Below are 24,000 nucleotides of genomic sequence, written 5' to 3'. Positions count from 1 at the left end.
TCGCTCTGATTGGTTTTAGGTCTATCCAGTTGCGCCCAGAGGCATTTGAGCGACGTCCGTTGGTGACGCCCCTTTGGAAATGAATTATTAATGAAGCTTTGCCAGACCATAACTCAGTTACTACTGAGAATGGTCTGGTTTTAACCAGGCTTATAAAATGTATCAAAACATGAACTTTGGTTCGGACCTTGGTGCGGACTTAAATACCTAAAAATATTAATTATTTTAAGAGGTCTTAAATTTGGGCATGGAAATACAGAAATCGCAATACAACCTAATATGATTAATTAAATAATTGAAATCACAGTAACACTTTACAATCAGGTTCATTAGTTAATGTATTAACTAACATGAACAAAAAATGAGCAATACATTTGTTACAGTATTTATTATATCTTTGTTAATGTTAGTTAATAAAAATACAGCTGTTCATAGGTTGTTCTTGTTAACGTGCTCACAGTGTATTAACTAATTGTAACATATACAACCTTTTGATTTTAATAACATATTAGTATATGTTGAAATTAATATTAACTAAGATTAATACATGCTTTTAAGAAGTGTTGTTCATTCTTATTTCATGTTAACTAAGGTAGTTAAGTAGTGTTAATTAATTAACCTTATTGTAAAGTATTATCATTTGATTTTTAATAATTAAATATGAGCACTGCATGTGTCAAAGTAGCAACACAGTGCAGTTGCACATTCCACATCATGAAATGTATTTTATTTGCTCTCACTCCACAACAAATCCTTTAAATGTAATGGTTTTCAGAACAGGAATGAAAAATATGAGAATATACAGGTGAAACTCGAAAAATTAGAATATCGTGCAAAAGTTCATTTATTTCAGTAATTCAACTTAAAAGGTGAAACTAATATATTACATAGACTCATTACATGCAAAGTGAGATATTTCATGCCTTTATTTGTTATAATTTTGATGATTATGGCTTACAGCTTATGAAAACCCCAAATTCTAAATCTCAGAAAATTACAATATTACATGAAATCAATAAAAAAAGCTTAACCTAACCCTTTAAGTTGAATTACTGAAATAAATGAACTTTTGCATGATATTCAAATTTTTCGAGTTCCACCTGTAATAGGGGTTAAACGGACATTTATTTTCGGTTTTCGGTTTCGGAAAATGTGTCCGCTTTTCACGTTTTGTGTGTGTGTGTGTGTGTATGTGTGTATGTGTGTAAAATATTCTATAATATAATACATTTTTAGAAGGTGCTTTGGAATAGAAGTAGCAGCACGTTTCAGATGATAAAAAAAAAAAAATCTAATTATATTGTGGAAAATATGGCACTCACCAAATCGCAAGCCATTACTTTCAAAATAAAAAAAACAAGATATGTTACTGTTATGTTGTAAAATGTAAATGATTTAAAATGAAAAAAAAAAAATAATAATCCATAATTTACTCGCCCTCATGTCATTCTAAACCCATAAGACTTTTGGGTAACACTTTATTTTACAGTGTCCTTGTTACATATGTTGCATGTATTTACCATAGTAATAGTAAATTATGCATAATTACATGCAACTAACCCTCACCCAAATCCTAACCCTACTCTAACCCTATAGTAAGTACATGTAGTTGCTCAATATTACTCTGTACTTAAATATATAATTACACTGTAACAATGACACCTTAAAATTGTGTAACTGACTTTTGTTTATCTTGGAAACACAAATCAAGATGTTTTTAATGTAACCAGAGAGATTTGACTTAAAGTGGATGAACAAAAATGAATTGTTCTATAGATGAGTGCAAGTCTTATGGGTTTGAAACGAGATATGTTTTGTTTTGGTAAATAATAAAAGTTATGGCAATCAGAGTTGTTAAATTTCTTATGATTCCCAACTCTACTGTTCAACCAACTTAGTTATTTTGTACATAATTGAACTTTTTTTCTTCTTCTTGCAGAACAAAGTCGGAGGGATGACCTTGAGGCCTTGGGTCACATGTTCATGTATTTCCTCCGGGGTAGTCTCCCTTGGCAGGGACTGAAAGTATGTTGAACCAGCCTGTTAACGCCATTAAAACTGTTACTAATGTTGTTCTGGAAAATGAGCTGTTGTTTTGTGCATTGCAGGCTGACACACTAAAGGAACGCTACCAGAAGATTGGGGACACAAAGCGAAACACTCCCATTGAAGTTCTCTGTGAGAACTTCCCCGGTGAGACCCTCTTAAACGACATCATGTGCTTCACTTGGAGCAGCTAATCTTATAGTCAAAATGGAATTAATATCAACCCCATTTTCTGTCTTAATGCACGTTCCTGGTCTTGTGCACAATTCGTAAATGCACATTATTCCAAAGAAAATATCATGTTTGTCTTTTGTAGTCTTTCATCAAAATGTAATAACTCTTTCGGCTGACATGGACATTACAGAAGTAAAATGGGTTGTTTAAAGTTGTTTTATGTTGACGTTAAAGTGCCCTGTTATGCTTTTTTAAAGTTTGCTTTTTAAATGGGTTGTTTTGAAGGTCTCCTACAACAGTTTTTCATGAAACCAAGTTCAAAAAATACTTACATTTTCTCATAATGTACATTGCAGCATCAACTTTTTTCTTACAGTGTCTGAAACTAACATGTCTCTCTAAACACCTTTCCACAAGATCCAGTCTGTTGTGATTGGTCTACTCTCCTCTCCTCTGATTGGTCAGATGGCCCAGTCTGTTGTGATTGGTCTACTCTACTCTGCTCTGATTGGTCAGATGGCCCAGTCTGTTGTGATTGGATCTACTGCTTGCAGTGCATGTTGTAAATGAAACACCCATTACTATATCCAAATTTTAGCTGCGGATCCTCATCACTGGACGCACAATGATACGAACAGTAACGATGGCGTCGGTTTTACCGTATCGATTCCAGCACGAGTCCTAAGCCTAAATGCGTGGCGAGTGGATTTGCTGTGGCAATGCAGAAAACAGCGTCGTCTTGACATGTTGACAACACAAACCAAACTCTTCCAGTCTCCGCTTCAACTACAGTGTTTGAGGGCGGGGCAAAGTAGACGTTCTCGGACGGACAGCCAATGAAGACCATAGACTAGCATTATGCTAATTTGTTACAAATCTACGTAGGTTCGCATGACTGATTACTCATTTCAGTAGTTCAGAATCTATTTCTTTTGGGAGACGATAACTCCATTCATCATGCACTTTCATCTTTGAAACTTTGTACATTCACAAACAGCTAGATTGCACATTGCATAAAATATAATATCTGAAAAAGCATAATGGGGCACTTTAAGACCAGACTTGCCTTATCTCTTGTTTATAGTGATTATTGTCATTGTAACTTTGTCCTCATTTGTGCTTTCAGAGGAGATGGCCACCTATCTGCGCTATGTCCGGCGGTTGGATTTCTTTGAAAAGCCAGATTACGAATACTTGCGGACCTTGTTTACGGAGTTGTTTGAACGAAAAGGATATACCTTTGATTACTCTTATGACTGGGTTGGCAGACAGATTGTGAGTCAATATGTCGTCTTTATAAAGAATTTCTGCATTCCACTCACGCTAGCTCTGTTCCAGCTCCTCGCTACATGGGTAGCTTTTGCAAACTTTGCAAACCACATAGTAGTGTTGTCAAAAGTACTGACTTCGGTACCAAATCGGTACTGAAATTAAAAAAATGTGCCGATTCCAGAATTTCCCCCTAGCATTTTGAGCTCTGTTGAACAGATTCTCAAACGCCTCTGATTGGCCATTGTGTTCACACGCTCAACATATATGTCTGTGATTGGCTACAATGATCAACGCTTCAAAAACATGTTGTAAATAGACATCTTTGATGCTCTTCACTGAGATACACACAGAAGCATTTGAAAGCAGACGTCAATCAACGGATCCCTAGTAGATCCACTGATAGAAGGATCCGCTGATGATGCCGCTTTCAAACGCTCCCGTGTTTATCTGTGTAAGCGCTCAGTGAAGAGCGTCACAGATGTCCATTTACAACATTTTTTTGAAGCGTTGATCATTGTAGCCAATCACAGACATATGTTGAGCGCATGAGTACAATAGCCAATCAGAGGCATTTACGAATCTGTTCAACAGAGCTCAAAATGCTGGAATCGTCACATTTTTTAAATTCAGTACCAACTTGGTACCGAAGTTGGCACTTTTGACAACACTACCACATAGTGCCTTCAATTGACTCTGATGTTAGCATGTTGCTAAGTTAATAATGCAATACTGTTAGCGTAAAATTGCATGACCGTTTTTTAATCAGTATTTTTTCAGCAGAGAGTAATGTACAGTCATAAGTAAAACCTGGCACAGTTTACTCCTCCCTGGAATGTTGCTGCCTACATTCACTGGGACACAGAGCTAGTTCATCTTGAAACTGATGTTCTGTGTGTTTTGGCATGTCTTCTCAGCCCACACCAGTGGGGTCGGTCCACGTGGACTCAGGGGCGTCTGCCGTCACGCGTGAGAGCCACGCACACAGAGACAGACCCTCCCAGCACCAGCCCTTAAGGAATCAGGTAATCTTCCACTGTTCATTGAGGAAACTTTGGCAAAACTTATTACAGAAAGAGAAAACGTACTATGTTCAAGGTTTAGTCCATTTAGTAGGGGTGGATAATATTCCCCCTGAACCAAATGGGTGAATCTCACAAATTAAGTCTGGGTCATATTTCACCTCAGCTTATTTTGGATTGTGATATTTAGTTTGACAGTTAAATACCCCCAAATTCTCATGGCTGTATTGCAAATAAAGATGCAATACTGTTCAAGGTTTGAATGGAAATTAATGCATTGACACATTAAATTGTTCAAAAGTAACAAACCATTTTACATCATTACGAAAAAATTCCAATTTAAAATGAATGCGGTTCTTTTGAACTTTCTTATCAACCGTGATAATGGGAAATGTTTTTTGAGCATTTAATCAGCATATTAGAATGATGTCACACAAACACGCTTTTGCTCCACTATATTACTGACATATTTTCTATGGCCTAACCAAACCCCTTCCCCTACACCTACCCATCAAAGAAGCGTGCAAAACACTAGATTTAAATAAAAAAAATTAATTGTTTTGGCCAATTCATAAGCCTTTTTAACTAGAGAGAACAAGTAAAATGTCCTTACTAGTCATTTGTCATAAAATTTCACTAAGTATCCAAACTTGTACACACACACACACACACACACACACTACAATTTTTATATTGAATCCAAGTATAATAAGAATCCCAATGAAAGTCTTAGAAATTGCCAAAAAATATCTATCCATCGTTATTTTTTTGGCGTTGGTAATGAGAATTTGGGGGAGGAAAGGGTGCTTGCTTGACATAGAAATATCCCAATGCAAACAAAAAAGATTTGGTTTTGGAGTGAAATAATGGCCTGGACATGTTTTCGTGAGATCTGCTCAAGCATTATCATTAAAGCTGGTGGAGTTGATTTCCGAGGGTTTCTGCAGCAACACATGAAGCTTTAAACCAAGTCATTGCCCCGTCCACGCAGCAGCTGGCTGATACAGCATGCACTGCTTTAGCATATCATGGCTCAGAGTGCATGCTGGGAATAGAAGTTCCTTAAAATGTCACTGGAGAATAGTTTTTATGTTGATTAATTTGCCAGTTTCTGTAAATTGCTTATTGTGCCTCTCTAACATCTGCAAGAGCAAAATCAGCTTTGCACATCTCACAAACTTGCCCTGTGTCAAACTCATCTAGCTGAAGCAAACGTTTAATTTTGGCTCATATTTGAGGTGCACTCAGATTAGTGCTTACAGTTCAAGGTTGAAAGATTGAAGTCATCCAAAAATTATACTTTTATTCCATGAAAGTAATAGTAAAAAGTATTTTTGATATGGTTTTGCAGTGACAGGTTGAGAGTGAGTTAATGAATTGTTCACGGTTTTCATTTTTGGCAGAACTGACGTCATATATTTAAGATCTTTCTAGAGATGTGAGTTCACAGTATTCTTATGGTTCTTGTGAGGGAAGAGGAGTGCAGATATATTTAGAAATCCTTGGCTGAAAGACACAAGCGCCCTGTAAACTGACTCGTTTAATGGAGGTTCTGGTGTTTAACGAGTCAATTTTCACTACAAAAGACTTTGTTAAATTTAAACAATGCACACCTATTGACTTGCCAGTAAGATGTAGGTTACAATGGGGCTAAAGGCACATTTGATTTTATTCATTTTGTTAAACTCACCGTTGCACTTTTCTAAACATTGTCTAAGAAATTTGGCTGATTCTTGACGCGATCGTGGGCAGCAACGCAACGTTTATTCTTCGCTGATTTAATCTTGTGTTTAATGTTTTTTTTAAATGTTACAGTATTTAGCAAATGAGAATCAATAAAATTAATGAATAATGTTTTGAGACAAAGGTCTTGTTAATGATTTTTAGTTTTGTAATTAAATCAAAACATTCATTAAATCAATTTTGCTATAAAGAATTTGTAAACGAACATGGTATTTAGAGTAAAAAGCGCCCCATGATAATTAACATGATGATAAACTTTTGCATCCATCTGTTGGCACGACATGGTTCGTTTCAGATGGTCAATATCGTTTATGAAGTTGGGTGTCCACCTTCGAGATAATCATATTTATAATGAAACCAGAATTATAATTTTTTTGTAAAATGTTTATTGTTGTAAAGCTATTTTAAATTATGGCATCTCCCTCAAATCTTTCAAAACTTACATTTTTGTTTCAGAAACTTTTGTTTTTCAGTAACATGAAACTTTACTGAAGTGATCGTTTTGAAGTATTAACTTGAATATTATGCAAAACGTACAACTTTAGCTGAAGTATTTTTATCAATACTGAGCGTCTTTTGCTTTGCCCCATGTTAATGAGCCTTTTACCCCTAAGTGAGGGCTAAAGGCCCCCCTCGCGCCTCATAATGATTTTTAAACAAAGCAAACCACAACATGTTTCTCCCTCAATGATCAAAAAAACATAAATATATTTTCTGCAATATCCTATCAATACAAGCTGGTTGACTTGTGTTGCTAAATGGCACGCAGTTCATTTTAAAATATACTGTATGGTGGAGAAAATGTTGTATTACGGTTAATACATATATAAAGCTTTCTAATTTTGTGATGTTAGCCACTTGTTGTCTCTGAGGTACTCACGGTAAATCAAGAAAACGAGAGATTAAAACAGTAAGACTAGTCGTGCTGAGCTATATAACAGTGATTAGTTTTCTGTCAATAAAAGTATCCAAACAGTTGCTCACCGGTCTAATAAAATGCATAGTATATTTAAGTGTCTTCAGTGTTTGGATATAAAACTGGAAATCGAGGGTAGCGCAGATATTGACAGGTGACGCAATGACATGCAATCCCAAATTATTATGCAAGTACACAAGTCAACAAAATATCTAACATTGTTTCATTGTTTTTTTTTTTTTTTTTTTTTTCAAAAATCGTACATATCGTGCCTTTAACCCTGTTTTACACTACAGTTCTGGTCATGTGTCCAGAAGCAGTGTTCCCGTTGGACATAGGACTGTTGATAATATATATTTCCTTAAATATCTCATTTCAATCCAGGGCACAATAAATTCAGGATTTTTCTTATTTATTTTATAACTCTAATCTCCACTTAAACTGAATGTAACTGAAAACGAAATTAATTTAGATCCTACCACTAAATGCAAAAGACATTAAGAAATGAAATCCCGCATTCACCACGACTGATGCACCAGGGGTTTGTTCTGAAGCTGTATAAACTGAATTTCAGAAATTGAATTTGGATTTTTGTTTGTCCTTGTGTTGACTCTGTCTCTGTCAATGTCTTGTCTAGTCCAATGGCAGAATATTGCCCCATCATCAGTTTGAATTTGACGTAGCTGTAGATAGTTTGAACGTATGCTGTCTGTCAGATATTCCTATCTGATCTCCGTGTTGGATGCCTGATTTGCCTACATGTAGTCTCCACTTGGCATTCAGCAGCTTTGGATAAAGTTTTCCCTTCAGTTTCTTCTGTTTTAATGTCTCTTTGTGTTTATTTTGTGCTGTTTTGCTTCTTGGTTTGATTGGACGATTGCGTCCGCAGTCACTAATGCCATTTCCTGGCTTTGACTGGCTCTTTTTGTTTCTTTGTTGATTTTCCTTTCCTTCATTGTGCTGCATGCCACCTGGCCTCACTCGCCCGCTCTCGCTCACTCACCACACCGCCTCCTGTCCCTGTCCTGCGCCTCCTCCACCCGCGCACAGACGGCCATCTCCGACCGCAGAGGAGCATGGGAGGTGCAGCCCAACCGCCAGACAAACTCGTCCTACCTGACCTCTCACCTGGCAGCGGACAGGCACGGGGGCTCAGTGCAGGTACAGCTTCACCCCTCGCTCTGTGCGCTCATGTGTATGGCCATCTGCAGCAGCACCTGCTCTCACACCCGACCACAACACTTCCTCTATGGGTTACCCTCTCTGGCTGGTCTTGCACTTATTAAAACAACACTGGCTACGTTTACATGCAGCCAAATAATCCGTTGCTAGTAATCGGATTGAAAAGCCTTAAAGGGTTAGTTCACCCAAAAATGAAAATTCTGTCAGTAATTACTCGCCCTCATGTTGTTCAAACCCCGTGAGACTTTCGTTCATATTCAGAACACAAATTAAGATATTTTTGATTAAATCTGAGAGCTGTCTCACTCCTCCATAGGCTTCTAGGTAATTGAAACTTGCCGGCGCAGAAAGTTAGTAAAGACTATGTTTAAAATAGTCCAAGTGACTACAGTGGCTCAACCTTAAGTTTATCAAGCGGCGAGAATACGTTTTGTGCGCAAAAAAAACTAACAAAAAAACGAACGTTTTATTCAACTATTGATTTTCTTCTGTGTTTCTCTGAGTGAGTTCACGTAGTGTAACAGCGCAGCGCTTCTGGGTTGTACGTCAGAACGCAGGCTCACTATTGGAGGATCTTTGTTGACATCTTTGTACGCATGCGCGAGTGGTTGTGTGGCAACAAATCAAACAGTATTGCGGGCTGTAAAGACGCGACGAGCACTTTCAAGAGAGTTAGCGGGCAAAATCCACAATAAATAAGCACTTTAACATCTGAAGACCGGAGGAGGTTTGGAGAGAAGCTCAAAATTTGTATTGGTGACAAAATCGAAGTTATTCAAAGCCCATATGAGATCTCCGCTGACTGTGCGTGCAACTCCCCAAACAGACGAGGCATTTATACTTGACGCAACTGTTTTGTTTTAGACTGAACACCAGACCATACAACTGATTTAGACGCGCAAACTGGGTGATGATGAGATGTACTAATATCCGTTTGCTCGGGCAGATTCGGCTCAAAGTCGTGCATCTGCGGAGGCGCGCGCGCTGTTAAGCCGAATCTGCCCGAGCAGACGGATATTAGTTTTTTTATTACCTTCGCGCTCATGCGGACGCGTCGAGTACAAGGTTTTACAGCTCAGACACTTGTTTTTTTTTCTTTTTTTTTTTGCAAGTGGAAGATCTTGGTTTACATTTGGACTTGGATGTGATCTTATAGGCTTGAAAAGGTTGGTGACCACTGCATAACGCAAACCCAGTCAAACGTTTGACTGCAGTATCTTCTATTCTATGCGCCTTATAATCCGGTGCGCCCTATATATGAAAACAGTTATAAAATAGGCCATTTATTGAAGGTGCGCCTCTGCTTATAGTGCGGAAAATACGGTAGTCTGGGTGCTGTGGATCGCGGTTTGGGACACCTGAATCAGAACGCGAAAACATATGACTCGGTTGATTTGACTCAGTTTTATTATTTTTTATTTTATTCAATCTTCTATAAATACATAGTCACTAAGACTTTTGCCTACCATGAACAAAATGAGCCTCACAAACTCGATCAGTAACGTTAGGAATCCAGGCTTCGGAGCGTCCAGGTTCAATCGCCTAATTGCACGCAACCATTTCTTTCGTTTTTCGCTATCCTTTTCGGAGGGAATTCGAAAAAACTTTTTATCAGGCCCCCAACGAGCCGTACAATCGACCACACAACAAGAGTGAACCATCCTCTTCTCTAAATCCTCCTCCAAACGTGCAAAACAATCAAATTACAGGTATCTAGCGGTGTTTCCTGCCACACGACTCCCGTGATGCAACGCGGCAAACATAGACAATGACGTCACAAAAGATCCACCTATAGGCTGACGCTGGTCATGTGTGTGATGCTGGCCAATAGTGAGCCTACGTTCTGATGTTGCACGAAAAGTATTCTCGTCCCTTGATAAACTTAAGGTTGAGCCACTGTAGTCACTTGGACTACTTTAAACATTGTCTTTACTAACTTTCTGGGATGGCAAGTTTCAATTACAGAGAAGTCTATGGAGGAGTGAGACAGCTCTCAGATTTCATCAAAAATATCATAATTTGTGTTCTGAAGATGAACGAAAGTCTTACGGGGTTGGAACAACATGAGGGAGAGTAATTACTGACAGCATTTTCATTTTTGGGTCAACTAACCCTTTAATCGATCCGAATGCAATTTTTTTTGTGTGTTTGTATAAACACGCACATTAACCCAATCACATGATTAGCTTTCATGTAAACACTACGTTTGGATTCATCAAACGGAAAGTTGTGCATGTAAACACAGCCACTGTAGAAATGCTGCGTTTCATTCAAAAGTTGGACATTCCTCCTCTCTCTGAATTCCAAACGCGTGATGTTCCGACGTCCAAGTTGGAAGAGCGTCATCATCACGTGGCGTTCTATTGGAATTTTCCAAATGTGGTGTTTTCTTGTTCTATCACTTTTGCAAGTCGGAGGATGTAAATTCCAACTTTCTGAATTGAATAAAACGCAGCACAAGATGTGACGGTCTATCAGGGAAACATGTTGTTACCTCTGTTGTATTATTGTGGTACAGCCATTATTAGGAAATAGTATTCTCGACTATCTCTATGCAGTGTGTCAGAATAGGGTGTGTGTTCCGGAAGTACAACTTGTAAACCTTTAAAGAAAACCATGCTATGAGCTACAAGGTTGTAAATCAATGCTGTTGAAGCCGTCAGCCCACATTATCACGGTGGTGAATAACTACATAACCGATGATGATGTACAGACACTTCCACCAATCAGAGAAACAAGCAAAATGCACCAAAACGGCTCTTTAGCTCTGTCCGTTTCCATGAAGCACGGCAAATGATCCAATCGAGTCGACCTCCTGCCAAGTAAGTTAAGTAAGTTAAGTAAGTTAAGTAAGTTAAGTAAGTTAAGTAAGTTAAGTAAGTTAAGTAAGTTAAGTAAGTTAAGTAAGTTAGTATAAGGGATGTAGAATATGACATTAATATGTGCTTTATAATTAATAAACTTTATACTAATAAACAGCAAATATCCTAGTAATATGATTTCTAATAAACAACTAGTTAATAGTGAGAATTGGACCTAATCACATCTTTAAGAGAGTAGTTTTATATTTCTCCATCATTTTTAATTCGATTTTGCTGTTTGCGATGCTTCATGTGATTTATTTTTATTTTTATTTTTTATTTTTTGCAGTCTCGTATTTTTGTCTTATTTTCAAATACTTTTTTGCTTCAAATCAAATTTTTGTAGTGTTCTGATTCACCTTGTAGCTCTTTGGCTTTGTTAAAGCGTTATAATCCATGAACTAATATTTATTTTAAAAATCCTTCAGGGAGAAATGATTGGAAAAGATATTTCCGGAACCAATGCTGAAAAAGTAGGCGGGCACTAATGCACTATATTCAATGATTGAAACCGCAGATTCACCATCTTGCGCTGCTTTCTTCACTTTTATACAGTAGAGGCCTCAGAAACGACTGGTCACAGTATTTGAGCTTATTTTGATGGCGTCTTCATTCATTGTATCGTAGGAAGTTAAATAAAATATATTGATTACAAAATATCAAAGCAAGTGGTGTTACATATATTAAGTGATTTAAGTGTACAGATATGTTTTGGGGCCACTGTAGACCAGTGTTATCATTACTGTACATTTGTGGATCAATTCTAAATGAGAGCATGAATATCATAATCTGTCTACATGAGTACATTTTTATTTGATTGGCTGCTGATTACAAAGTAATTAAGCAGCATTTAAATTTTCCAAGTTAAACTCTATTGACAGTATCTGTCGATTTGGGGGTAAAAAACTTATTTCGTTGTAAGAACACATGAGGAAATGATTTACTTGAGGAAAACACACTGCATTACTATTAATGGCCCTATGGGTTTTTTTCCGTAAAAATCTATTTACATGTTATATCTACTTTTCTATCTGCATATCTTATAATTAATAGATTATATATCTTATAATCTATTGTTATATCTATCTATCTATGTATTTAACCAGGAATATTTGATCAGTTCTCCCATAAGTGAAGTTGTAAATGATATTCCTCATTTGCTACGTACGAGTGGTTACATGCACAGATACAGTCTGAACTGTGTAATTAAAATAACATTATTACACTGAGGCCACAGGATAATTAGATCTCTCTTTTCTAACACCGCAGGTGGTGAGCTCGACTAATGGTGAACTGAATGCTGACGACCCGCTGGCGGCCCACTCGAACGCACCAATCACAGCGCAGGCAGAGGTGGAGGTGGTGGATGAGGCCAAGTATGTGCACATGGCTTCTCACAGGTTTCTGTTCTTTGCCTTGTGTCTGATTGACACAGTCCTTTAGCACATGATTTCCCCCTTGCCCTCACTGGTCCGTTCCCATCGGCTCCCCTGTGGCTCTCTGTGTACCGATGGTGTGTAATGGAACGTTATATTGGGGACAATCATCCATTTTTAAATCTTTATTTTTTTATTTTTTTTATTGGTACTTTTCAGTTTTGAATTAAATGTGTAGCATACACTACCGGGTGTCTCTTCTGCTCACCAAGGCTGCATTTATTTGATCAAACATACAGTAAAAACAGTAATATTGTGAATTATTATTACAATTTAAAATAACTGTTTTCTATTTCTTTCTTTAAAAAAAAAGATAAAATATGATAATTATTGGCATCAATTATTCGGTTTTGCTGCTTAAAGGGTTAGTTCACCCAAAAATGAAAATTCTGTCAGTAATTACTCACCCTCATGTTGTTCCAACCCTGTAAGACCTTCGTTCATCTTCGGAACACAAATTAAGATATTTTTGATGAAATCTGAGAGCTGGATCACTCCTCCATAGGCTTCTAAGTGATTGAAACTTGCCGGCCCGGAAAAGTTATTAAAGAGATCGTTAATATAGTCCAAGTGACTACAGTGGCTCAATCTTAAGTTTATCAAGCGGCGAGAATACTTTTTGTGCGCAAAAACAAACAAAAATAACGACTTTATTCCACTATTCATTTCCTTCTCTCTGGGCCTCGTAGTGTAATAGCGTAGCGCGTCTGTGTTGCACGTCATCACGCATCACACACATGACAAGCGTCGACCAATAGTGAGCCTACGTGGTGACGTGCAACATAGACGCGCTACACTTAAACACTACGTGAACTCACTCGAGGCCCAGAGAGAAGGAAATGAATAGTAGAATAAAGTCGTTATTTTTGTTTGTTTTTTTGCGCACAAAAAGTATTCTCGTCGCTTTATATACTTAAGATTGAGCCACTGTAGTCACTTGGACTATATTAACGATCTCTTTAATAACTTTTCCGGGCCAGCAAGTTTCAATCACTTAGAAGCCTATGGAGGAGTGATCCAGCTCTCAGATTTCATCAAAAATATATTAATTTGTGTTCCGAAGATGAACGAAGGTCTTACGCGGTTGGAACAACATGAGGGAGAGTAATTACTGACAGAATTTTCATTTTTGGGTGAACTAACCCTTTAATATTTTTTTGTATACGGCAAGAATTTTTTTCATGATTCTTTGATAAATATAAAGTTCAAAAGAACAGCATTTATTTGAAATAGAAACTTTTTGTAACAATATAATAGTTACATCTTTTGTACAACTTTTGATCAATTTAATGCGTTCTCGCTGAATAACTGTTTTTTTTATATATATTTCTTACCCCAAACTTTTGAATACATTGTATCACGTTTTCCCCCAAAACATTATTTTAACATTGATAATAATCATAAATGTTTCTTGAGCAGCAAATCAGCATATTAGAATGATTTCTGAAGGATCATGTGACCCTGTAGACAAAATTCAGCTTTGATCACAGGAATAAATTACATTTTAAAATATATATACAAATAGAAAAGTTATTTGAATAATTGAATATACATTACCGGTCAAAAGTTTTAAATTGGTAAGATTTTTTATGTTTTTAAAAGAAGTCTCTTCTGCTCACCAAGGCTGCATTTATTTGATTAAAAAGCAATAAAAAAAACAGTATTATTGTGAAATTTTATGACAATTTAAAATAACTGTTTTCTATTTTAATATATTTTAAACTGTAATTTATGCCTGTGATCAAAGCTGAATTTTCAGCATCATTACTCCAGTCTTCAGTGTCACATGATCATTCAGAAATCACTCTAATATTCATTATTATTTTCAATGTTGAAAACAGTGGTTACAATTTTTTTCCAAAATTCTTTGATGAATAGAAAGTTCAAAAGAACAGCATTTATTTAAAATAGAATATTTTCTAGCATTATAAATGTCTTTACTGTAACTTTTGATCAGTTTAACTCATCCTTGATGAATAAATGTATTGATTTATTTTATTTCTTTCCCCCAAAAATAAAATTTAAATTCTTATTGACCCCAAACTTTTGAACGGTAGTGTTTAATGTTACAAAAGCTTTAGATTTCAGATAAATGCTGTTCTTTTGAACTTTCTATTCATCATAGCATCATGAAATAAAAATGTAAAAAACTGTTTTCAACATTGATAATAATCATAAATGTTTCTTGGGCATCAGATCATCATATAAGAATGATTTCTGAAGGATCATGTGACACTGAAGATTGGAGTAATGAAGCTGAACATTTAGCTTTGATCACAGGAATAAATTCCACTTAAATTTATATTCACATAGAAAACAGCGGTTTTAAATTGTAATAATATTTCACAATATTACTGTTTTTGTTTGTATTTTTAATCAAATAAATGCAGCCTTGGTGAGCAGAAGATACTTCTTTTAAAAACACAAAAAATCTTACTGATCTAAAACTTTTGACCGGTAGTGTATGTTTTTACTGTACTTTTAATAAAATAAAATAAATGTAGCCTTTGTGATCAAACGAGACTTCTTTCTAAAACATAATCAAATTTTTTATTTTTTTGAATATATTTAGACTAAATTAAATTAGACTCTTAGAACTTGTCCAAAATGGAATTTTATGCATTTCCATAAGAGCGGAAAAGGCCGTGTCCATAATAACTACGGCAATTAAGTTTGCCTGTTAAAATTCAGAGGCGATTACACTCTTTAGTTTCATTTTCTCCTAAAGCGCCCGATGTGCATTTGAGTGTCAGTCATATAAAACACTTACTCTCGTAGTTCTTTGATATCTTAAAGCCCTCTGTCTTTGATTTATTGATGCAGAAGCTTGAAAGTGGCGTAGACAGCAGCAGCGTTTATCAATTAACAGGACGGCACGAACACACAAGGTCGTCATGGTTATTACACACTATTAATGTCACCGGACACCGGTCTTTCTTCTAGAGATCTCTCTGATCTCTTTCTCTTCTACATTTCCCTGTTTTCTTGAATATGGCAACCTGATTTATCATTGTTGCCTGTAATGGTGAAACACTGCCACTTGAACCAAAGCTTTTGCCTCTACGATGTTACATCACATTAAATGTAATGTTAATATAAAAAAGAAGAATCGTCAAGCGTGATTCACACAATTGTCAGATGAGAAGAACTTTACACTACTTTGCTTATGGCTAAATGTGTCTGGATACCAGATCATGCATTGTTTGGCATATAAGTAGAGGAGGAAGTGAGACAGTCTTTTGATGCTCATTCTTTGTATTTATAACAGTGGATGCTTAAGTTTGTTAAACATTACAATGAACTTTTCCTCGGTAAGAATAGGTACAACAGTTCTTGATCCAACACAAACGTTAAAATCATTTTAATGAGATGGAAAAATTGGCTTGTTAATTTTCCAGTGAGATGTATTGAGTTAGTATTAATTCTATATATATATATATATATATATATATATATATATATAAAACTTTAAACCACATGGTGTTTCCATTGGGTGTTACAGTTCATGTTACTTGTCACTCCAATAAGCTTTAAAATCTTAAAAGTTTGTAGTCAGAAGTTTGAACACTTTCCCCCTCGCCTCGCCTCGTCTAATCTCTCTATTTAACTGTAGTGATGGATAGATTATCATTACTGAGTGTTTAAAATTTAAAATGGTGTTATAAACTTTAAGATTGGAGGTGCTGCGTTTGAAGCTCTAAAACTACTGCAGTAACGGGTGAAAGTCCAGGTCATAAAATAAGAAATATGAATTTATATTTTGCCTGTTTAATTAAAATTAAACCTATTGCTTAATAAATTGTGCAAGTAAGTATATATGCACGCACTCACACATGCTCTCTCACACACACACACACCGTTGAGCTAAAACATTATGACACCTGCCTAATATGCTGTTGGTCCTCCTGAACCAAGACGTCAGAAGAAGATCCTTCAAGTCCTGTCGAGGTGGATCAAACTTGACGGTCCAGCAATTGGATTGAGATCTGGGTAATTTGGAGGCCAGAGCAACAGCTTGAACTCTTCATCATGTTCCTCACACCATCAGTGTTTGTTATCCTGCTGAAAGAGACACTTCCACCATTATCATGAAGGGTCAAACATACGTCCACATGAATATCCGAACCCAGGGTGTCCCAGCAGAACATGCTCAGAGCTTCACACTCTCTCAGTGATCCTGGCGCGTCACTTCTCCAGGTGAACGACACACACACACACACACTGCCGTCCACGAGATGTAAAAGAAAACGGGACTCATCGGACCAGGCGACCTTCTTCCACTGCTTCAAGGTCCAGTTCTGATGCTCATGTGCTCAATGTAGGCTCTTTCAACGGTGGACGGGGTCGTCATAATCACTCTGATTGCCTCATACACACCAGAGTGAGATGCACTGTGTGTTCTGACACATCCCTCCCATAACCATCATTACAATTGTGTGACACAGAGTAGAGCTTCTGTTGGCTCGGACCAGACGGGATAGCCTTCATTGCCCTCGTGATCGATGAGCCTCGGCCGCCTAACACGCTGTCGCCGCCGGTTTGTGGTTTATCCCTCGTCGGACCACTGTTGGGAAACTCTCACCCCAGCTGAGCGGGAGCGACACACAAGCCTTGATCCAGAGACACTCGGACCCAGTCGCCTTCCCATCACAGTTCGGTCCTTGTGAAAGTTGCTCAGATCTTTGTTCCTGCCCATTTCAACATGTTGATTACGAGAACTGATTGTTTGCTTTCCTTCTAATCTACCCAGACCTTAAAGGAATAGTTCACTTCAAAATGAAAATTGTCATCATTTACTCACCCTCAAGTTATTTCAACCCTGTATGAATTTCTTTCTTCTGCTGAACACAAAGGCCATTGACTTCCATAGTATTTTTTTTCCTACTATGGAAGTCAATGGGATTCATCAACTGTTTATTTACCAACATTCCTCAAAATATCTTCATTAAGCCCTATTCGCACTGGATTAGTATTATCTGGGGGCCTTGTGTGATTTAGAAAAATTATAAACGACCCTCCAAAATAACAGATGCCAATTCGCACGGGACTATTAGTATCACAGGACCTCGGTGTTCGGCGAAATATGGTAGGGCATTTGTGGGGGAATTTTTACTTTACAAATCACAGACATGGCCGATTCGCACAGGATTAAGATCACAGACAACCTCCGCAATTATTACACATGACTAGAGCTCGCCAGGTAATACTAATCCCGTACGAATCGGGCTTTAGTGTTCTGCATAAGAAAGAAATTCATACAGGTTTGAAATAACTTGAGGGTGAGTAAATGATGACAGAATTTTGAAGTGAACTATTCCTTTGATATGTGTCCTTGTTTAGGAGATGATCAACGATATACGCTTCACCTGTGACTGGTCATAATGTTTTGGCTCATCTGACAACTTCTAAACTTCTAAACAGCTTAATGAGAGAGATATACATACATACACACATACACACATACACACATACATACATACATACATACATACATACATACATTCAAGGCTGTTACAACATTGAATTTTATACCATGGTTGTAGTTTTAGGCACTTGGCTTCATTTGTACACATTCACTAGTGGGCTGGCGAGCTGAGGACGACACTACATTCCTCCAATCCCATTCTGTTCCTATTCTTCTCTTCCCCTTTTTCTCCCATTCTTGTTTTTTTTTTTTTTTTTTTTTTTTTGATCATCTGTTTTACAATTTAACAAACAGGTATACAGAATTTCTATTATGATATTAGTTGATAAAAGCGAACTTGAATTGAGTAGATGTTCTAGATCTACATTCTCCCCTGAGTCTGTCTCTCAATCTCTTTTCTGTTTGTGTGTGTGTGTGTGTGTGTGTGTGTGTGGTCTGTTGTCGCCGACATTAGGTTTGTCTCATCGTCTCACCTCTGTGTAATAATCTCTGTCTTTTCTCTTTTCACACTCTTCTGTAGCTGCGTGAAAATGCTCAACCTGTGGTGAGTCCCTCTCTCCAGTCCACATCAAACCCAAGGGGAGTGGACCAGCCTAGACTGTGGCCATAGAGATCACACTTACACCAAGATCTACTTACACAGTTGTAGGCTAATGTAGCTATTCGTGCTCCGTGTGAGTTTGAAAGCGAAAGAGGTCTGTCCGCTCGTAAAGTCTGATTTGAGAGGCTGAAATACCCTAAAGTTGATTGGAGGTACGATGAGAAGTCTTTAATAGCCCAACTTCAGCTTATTTACAGAAGCTCAATGAGGATGTCGAGGTCTCTACTTAAACGCACATATTCAGTGCCTTACAGAAGTGTGCAGACCCTTAACTAAAGCTCAGATCTATACCACTGCATTATGAAATGCATTTGAACCGATTGGTTGAATTCTGATTTTTTTTTTCTGCAATTGCACAGACATTAAGCTCTTCCAGTTTAATTGACAGAATCTTGCTTCACATTTTCCCACAAAATTGTTGTATATTCATTGATAACACTTTATTTTACAGTGTCTGTTACACATGGTACATGAAATTACTATAGTAATATCTATAAATCATGCATAATTACATGCAACTAACCCTATACCAAAACCTAACCCTACAGTAAGTACTGTACATGTAGTTAATTATTATTACACAGTCATTAAATGTATAATTACACAAGGACACATTAAAATTAGTGCTGGGCAACGATTAATTGCGATTAATCGCATAGAAGTTTGTGTTTGCTATGTGTGTGTATATATATATATATATATATATATATATATATATATATATATATATATATATATATATATATATATATATATATATATATATATATATATTTAGAGGTGGGCATAGATAAATTTTATTAATCTAGATTAATTTTGAAATTAATCTAGATTAATCTAGATTAAAATGGCTCATTTGAATTCTGCCGAAGGCATTCAGAATATGTGTGCTACCCAAATAATGACTATAAAAGTAGGCTAAGTCTTTGAGAACGGGTTTCTCAAGCCAGGTGGCGCATTAGACCAGGGGCTCATCTCCTGTTTCCAAAATGCATCACAAACTGCTTGAGAAAGCTGTTCTACTCATAGACTGTAAAAGGTTACTTCTGTACTGTTACCATCCGTAGGCAACAAAGGCCTATGTTATTATCAACTATAGGCTATCAATTAGGGATGGGCGATATGGCCTAAAATCAAATCTATATTGTGATATACATTGCAGCCTCTTGCGATAACGATATACAGTATATTATAATAAAACCATTTCAGAACAGGTTACACAGACCCTGCTAAACAGCTGCTACATTTTTTTTTTAAAGGGTATATGTAGTTTTGAGAACATATATTGTGCAAAACTGTAAGTATACAACATAATTTTGCAGATAAATAAAATTTAAGTACACTAGCTGCAGAGATCTTAAGTAGGTCTAATGTTTATAATAGCTTTGAGCTTATGAAACCCCAAATTTAAAGTTATAATATTGTCTAACTGATGTCTTTTCAGTTAAAAAGAAACACAACAACGATTCTTAAAATCGGGCGTAGACAGAGATTATGTGTTAACGTTACACCACTAAGATATATTGGAATGAGAATAATACGCGCGCGCTGGTATTCAGTGATATCATGTTTCGTTTTGAATTTGAGGTGGTAGAACGGATTAGTCGTGTGTTAACTTACCGAACCGTTACCCCACACACTCGGATAGTTTGCTGCTGTTTTTCGGACGGCTTAAATCCGAACCAAGTCCAAATAATGGATGTTGCAGCTTTCACTTTCAGCCGTGTTTACTTAAGATGACGACGAATATGCGTTGCAGCCGGGTTTACCTCGCGGCCGCGGGTAGATTGCGTCATCATAGCTTGTGTAGTAGAGCCGTCTCCCAACCCAACTTGGGGAATAGATTAACGAGGGTGATATGTGCGTATTTTTTTTATCGCGCGATAAGAGTCTCGCCGATAACGGCCCACCACTATATATATATATGCAATCTTTTTTTTATTAATACATGCATATGTGTATTATATATGAAATAATTAAACACAGTACACACACATTTATTATGTAATCACAAACTTTTAATTTTATTTTGGGTGTGATTAATCGCGATTAATCGTTGCCCAGCACTAAAGTGTTGCTTATTAATTTTATGTTATCAAGTCCTTGACATCCTGACATTCTGAACAATGTTTTAGATGACATTATGATTTATTTTATTATTATTCATTTTTTTTTTTATATGAATATTTTTAATACAATATCCTATTTTTACTTATTTACCAACCCCTACAATGGCATATTTAAACATTTTTTCCAGATATTATATAACAATAAACAATGTCGTTTCTTTGATCTGATTGGTTGATGCAATAAACCTATTTTAACCAATCAAATCAAACTATTTATATATAAAAATAAGCTTGCCTGGTAGATGACCATACTAATGACCACATTTATTATGTCCATATATATATATATATATATATATATATATATATATATATATATATATATATATATATATATATATATATATATATATATATATATATATATATATATATATATATATATATATAAATGGACATAATGTGGTCATTAGTATCATAGATATCATATATAAAGGCTAGATGTCTCGTGCGCGCTGCTGGCCAATGGAGATCGACGTCCGCACACGGCGGCCATCTTGCCACAGTGGACTTGCTCACTCGTTTAATGGTGCATATACTTTTAAATAACCATAACTTGCTCAATTTTCTACCGATTTTCAAACGGTTTGGTTTGTTATAAACGTCAGAGATGTAGTTATGACACTACATACATACACTGCATACATATGAATAATTATAACATACATGTTTAAGCATTCGGAATTATAGCCACGTTAATAACGTTTGTAAGAAACCAAACCGTTTGTAAATCCGTCAATATTTCAGCGAGATATGAGGATTTGTGTGCGTGCTGATCACTCACCTAATGCACAGCTTCACTGTGGTAAGATGGCCGAACGGTGATGCCGGAAGTGAATGCGCCATAAGACAGCTAGCGTTTATATATGATATCTATGATTAGTATGGTCATCATCTACCAGGCAAGCTTAAGTATCCCTATTTTTTCACTTTTTGTGGACATTACCCGCATATTCCCATCCAAAAATGAAAAAAGTTAAACTTTTCTTCAACCTTCCATTAACATTAATTGTTAATTTAATAATTTGTGCTTCTAACTAAACTATGACAGGGAATGTAATTTCAGTGTAGTGTTTGGTAAAGTCAGATTTAGTCAAGGATCTGCATGCGTTCGCAGGGCACTGTACGTCCTCATCGATACCCGCAGTGAACCCACACGATTCAGCCAGCGCCCGCTCGCGTCCTTCAGGAACATGTTTAGCGAAGTCTCTCACTTTTCAATGTGTCAGTCTGGAGCTGTTCTCTTCCACTTGCATGTGCCTTGTTTCCCCTAAACCCATTCTGTCGTGTTGTTGCCGTCTAACATTCTGTCATCGATGCTTTTAACGACCCGTAAATGTCATTTAAGTTTCCTTTTCATTAACTTTTGACCCAGTTGTCCTTCATATGCAGCATTTAGGTTGGTACGAACTATATACTAATGCACTGTTTTTATCAGCGCTGACGATATGTAGCAAATCCGCTTGATGTGTAGATAGACAACAGGTGCTTCATTATCAGGTTGGAAGCATCAGCCAATCGGTTAACACGTTTATTCATTTTTTCTTGTTTTTTTTTCGCAGGTGCTGCTGTTTCTTCAAGAGGAAGAGGAAGAAGAATACGCCGCGGCACAAATGAACCTCCGGCCTCGTGGCGCAGTCTGTTCCTTTGGTTGTTTTTAGAGCGTTCAAATAAAGATATTTTACAAGACGACATCAGCCGAGCCCTCCTGGACGAGTTGGGGAGCGATGTTTGAAAACCAAGAGGCATGCACACGTTGTCTCTGTGGGGATTGTCTTTGTTTTGTTTTTTTGTTTCTTCCACTCCGTCTTGATTTAGGCAGCGACGGGCCTCGTCCTCGGACTGTCTCTAGGGTCTTCACACAAAGCTACGGATCTCAAAGCACTGGAACAGCACTGCACTTCATTTGCTGTTTTGCTTCTTTTTTGTTTTGTTTTCTCGTCGGTGGACGCTCTCTGAATGTGTCTCTTCCTCCACGACAGGTGCGATATAGAGGGAGAGAGACAAATTCGCCCACGCTGGACCTTTTCCATCCCTCTTAGCACCTCGAGACGAGACGGTGGCTTTTTATTTTCTACTTAACCCCTCTTTAAATGTTCGTTTGTGTATTTCGGTGGCTGATTGTTGGTTCTCGCGCTGCCAGAAAGTGGTCGAAGCCTTAGAATATGACTAGCGGATTTCTTCGTCGCATCTATCGGAGTGAAGCGCAAAACAAATAGCTGTCGTAACGATGCTAGCCGGCCTTTACGCGTAAAACTTTGTGAAAGTGTGACATAAGCAGCTGTTTCCAGTGGCGCTCGTCGTGCCACCGACTAGTATTTAAGCTGCTTGTTCTAAAGCACTCGTCCCACTTCAACCCACCAGCCAGTCATGCTGCTTTCTTCTCCTCTTACTACGATATCGTGTGGCTTTGACGTACAGCTGGCTGCTTTTCTATTGGCTGAGGTGGCCAGTAAGACTTTCCCTCTGCGCTTTTGTATCTTTCTGTCCATGTAGTCACTTATTATTCCCTCGACCAGTTCCCGATTGATGTTTTCTTTTTCTTTTTTTATGCCTGGAAAAAAAAATACAAAAAACTGCTAATTATTCAGGATGAGAATAACCATGTGCCAGAGTGGCTTGTGGGTCGCAAAGTAAGCCTCAACGCGTTCATAGTAAGCCGTAAATAATGCGATTTAAAGGCCGTTTGTTTCCTTTTTTTTTAAGTAGGCGTAACTTATGCAGAATTACACTGCGAAACATCTCGATTTAATGCCTTAACACTGTTCGGCAGGGTCCACTCTGTGATGAGACGTGACGAGTCCTCCCATGCCTTCATATACTGACCCGAAACGCGTCTCGTTCCCTTGCTGGAGGGGGGTTCGAGTCACCGAGTCGAATTATGTGGCAGAAAACGTCAGCAAAAGTGGGCCGTTTGTAAATCTCGACTGGTTTGTTATAGTGGCCATATACGCGATTTGAGACGGGGCAGCCCTTGACCTCTTGCATGGATGAGGCGGTCCTTTCCCAAACGCTGTCCTTAAGACGGGAATTACGTCAAATTGGGTTATATGTGAAACGATTACTGTAGTTCTGTTGTCGTCGTCGTTTATTTAAATTTTTTTTTTACTTTTCGGAAAATCGCTAATCTCAGTCGTGATGTTGCCTTGCTCATTTTATTGTTTTTTGGGGGTGGGGGAGGGGGAGGTTCACCATT

The 24,000-nt window shown here is 37.3% G+C and overlaps 2 protein-coding genes across 8 annotated transcripts in view; one reads left to right on the top strand and one right to left on the bottom strand.

Annotated features, from left to right (window-relative positions):
- Positions 1-24,000, bottom strand: part of LOC308687271 (apoptosis regulator BAX) — a 423,052-nt gene that overhangs the window by 191,306 nt on the left and 207,746 nt on the right. The window lies entirely within an intron of this gene.
- The window catches only part of csnk1g1 (casein kinase 1, gamma 1), a 65,768-nt gene that overhangs the window by 41,642 nt on the left and 126 nt on the right, over positions 1-24,000 (top strand). For 2 of the 7 annotated variants that reach the window (XM_081359656.1, XM_081359657.1), the window contains exons 7-14: positions 1,940-2,025; positions 2,109-2,193; positions 3,347-3,495; positions 4,407-4,514; positions 8,221-8,331; positions 12,483-12,589; positions 18,595-18,618; positions 22,367-24,000. The exon at positions 22,367-24,000 is cut by the window's right edge. In XM_081359656.1, coding sequence (XP_081215782.1) covers positions 1,940-2,025; positions 2,109-2,193; positions 3,347-3,495; positions 4,407-4,514; positions 8,221-8,331; positions 12,483-12,589; positions 18,595-18,618; positions 22,367-22,421 — 725 coding nt within the window. In that variant the 3' untranslated portion in view covers positions 22,422-24,000. The remainder of the gene's footprint in view (positions 1-1,939; positions 2,026-2,108; positions 2,194-3,346; positions 3,496-4,406; positions 4,515-8,220; positions 8,332-12,482; positions 12,590-18,594; positions 18,619-22,366) is intronic. The other 5 variants (XM_081359658.1, XM_081359659.1, XM_081359661.1 and 2 more) reach the window with 3 other exon arrangements.

The sequence above is a fragment of the Scardinius erythrophthalmus genome (genome assembly GCF_964197995.2).
Source record: "Scardinius erythrophthalmus genome assembly, chromosome: 2".
NCBI lineage: Eukaryota > Metazoa > Chordata > Actinopteri > Cypriniformes > Leuciscidae > Scardinius > Scardinius erythrophthalmus.
This window is presented reverse-complemented; position numbering and strand designations above follow the sequence as displayed.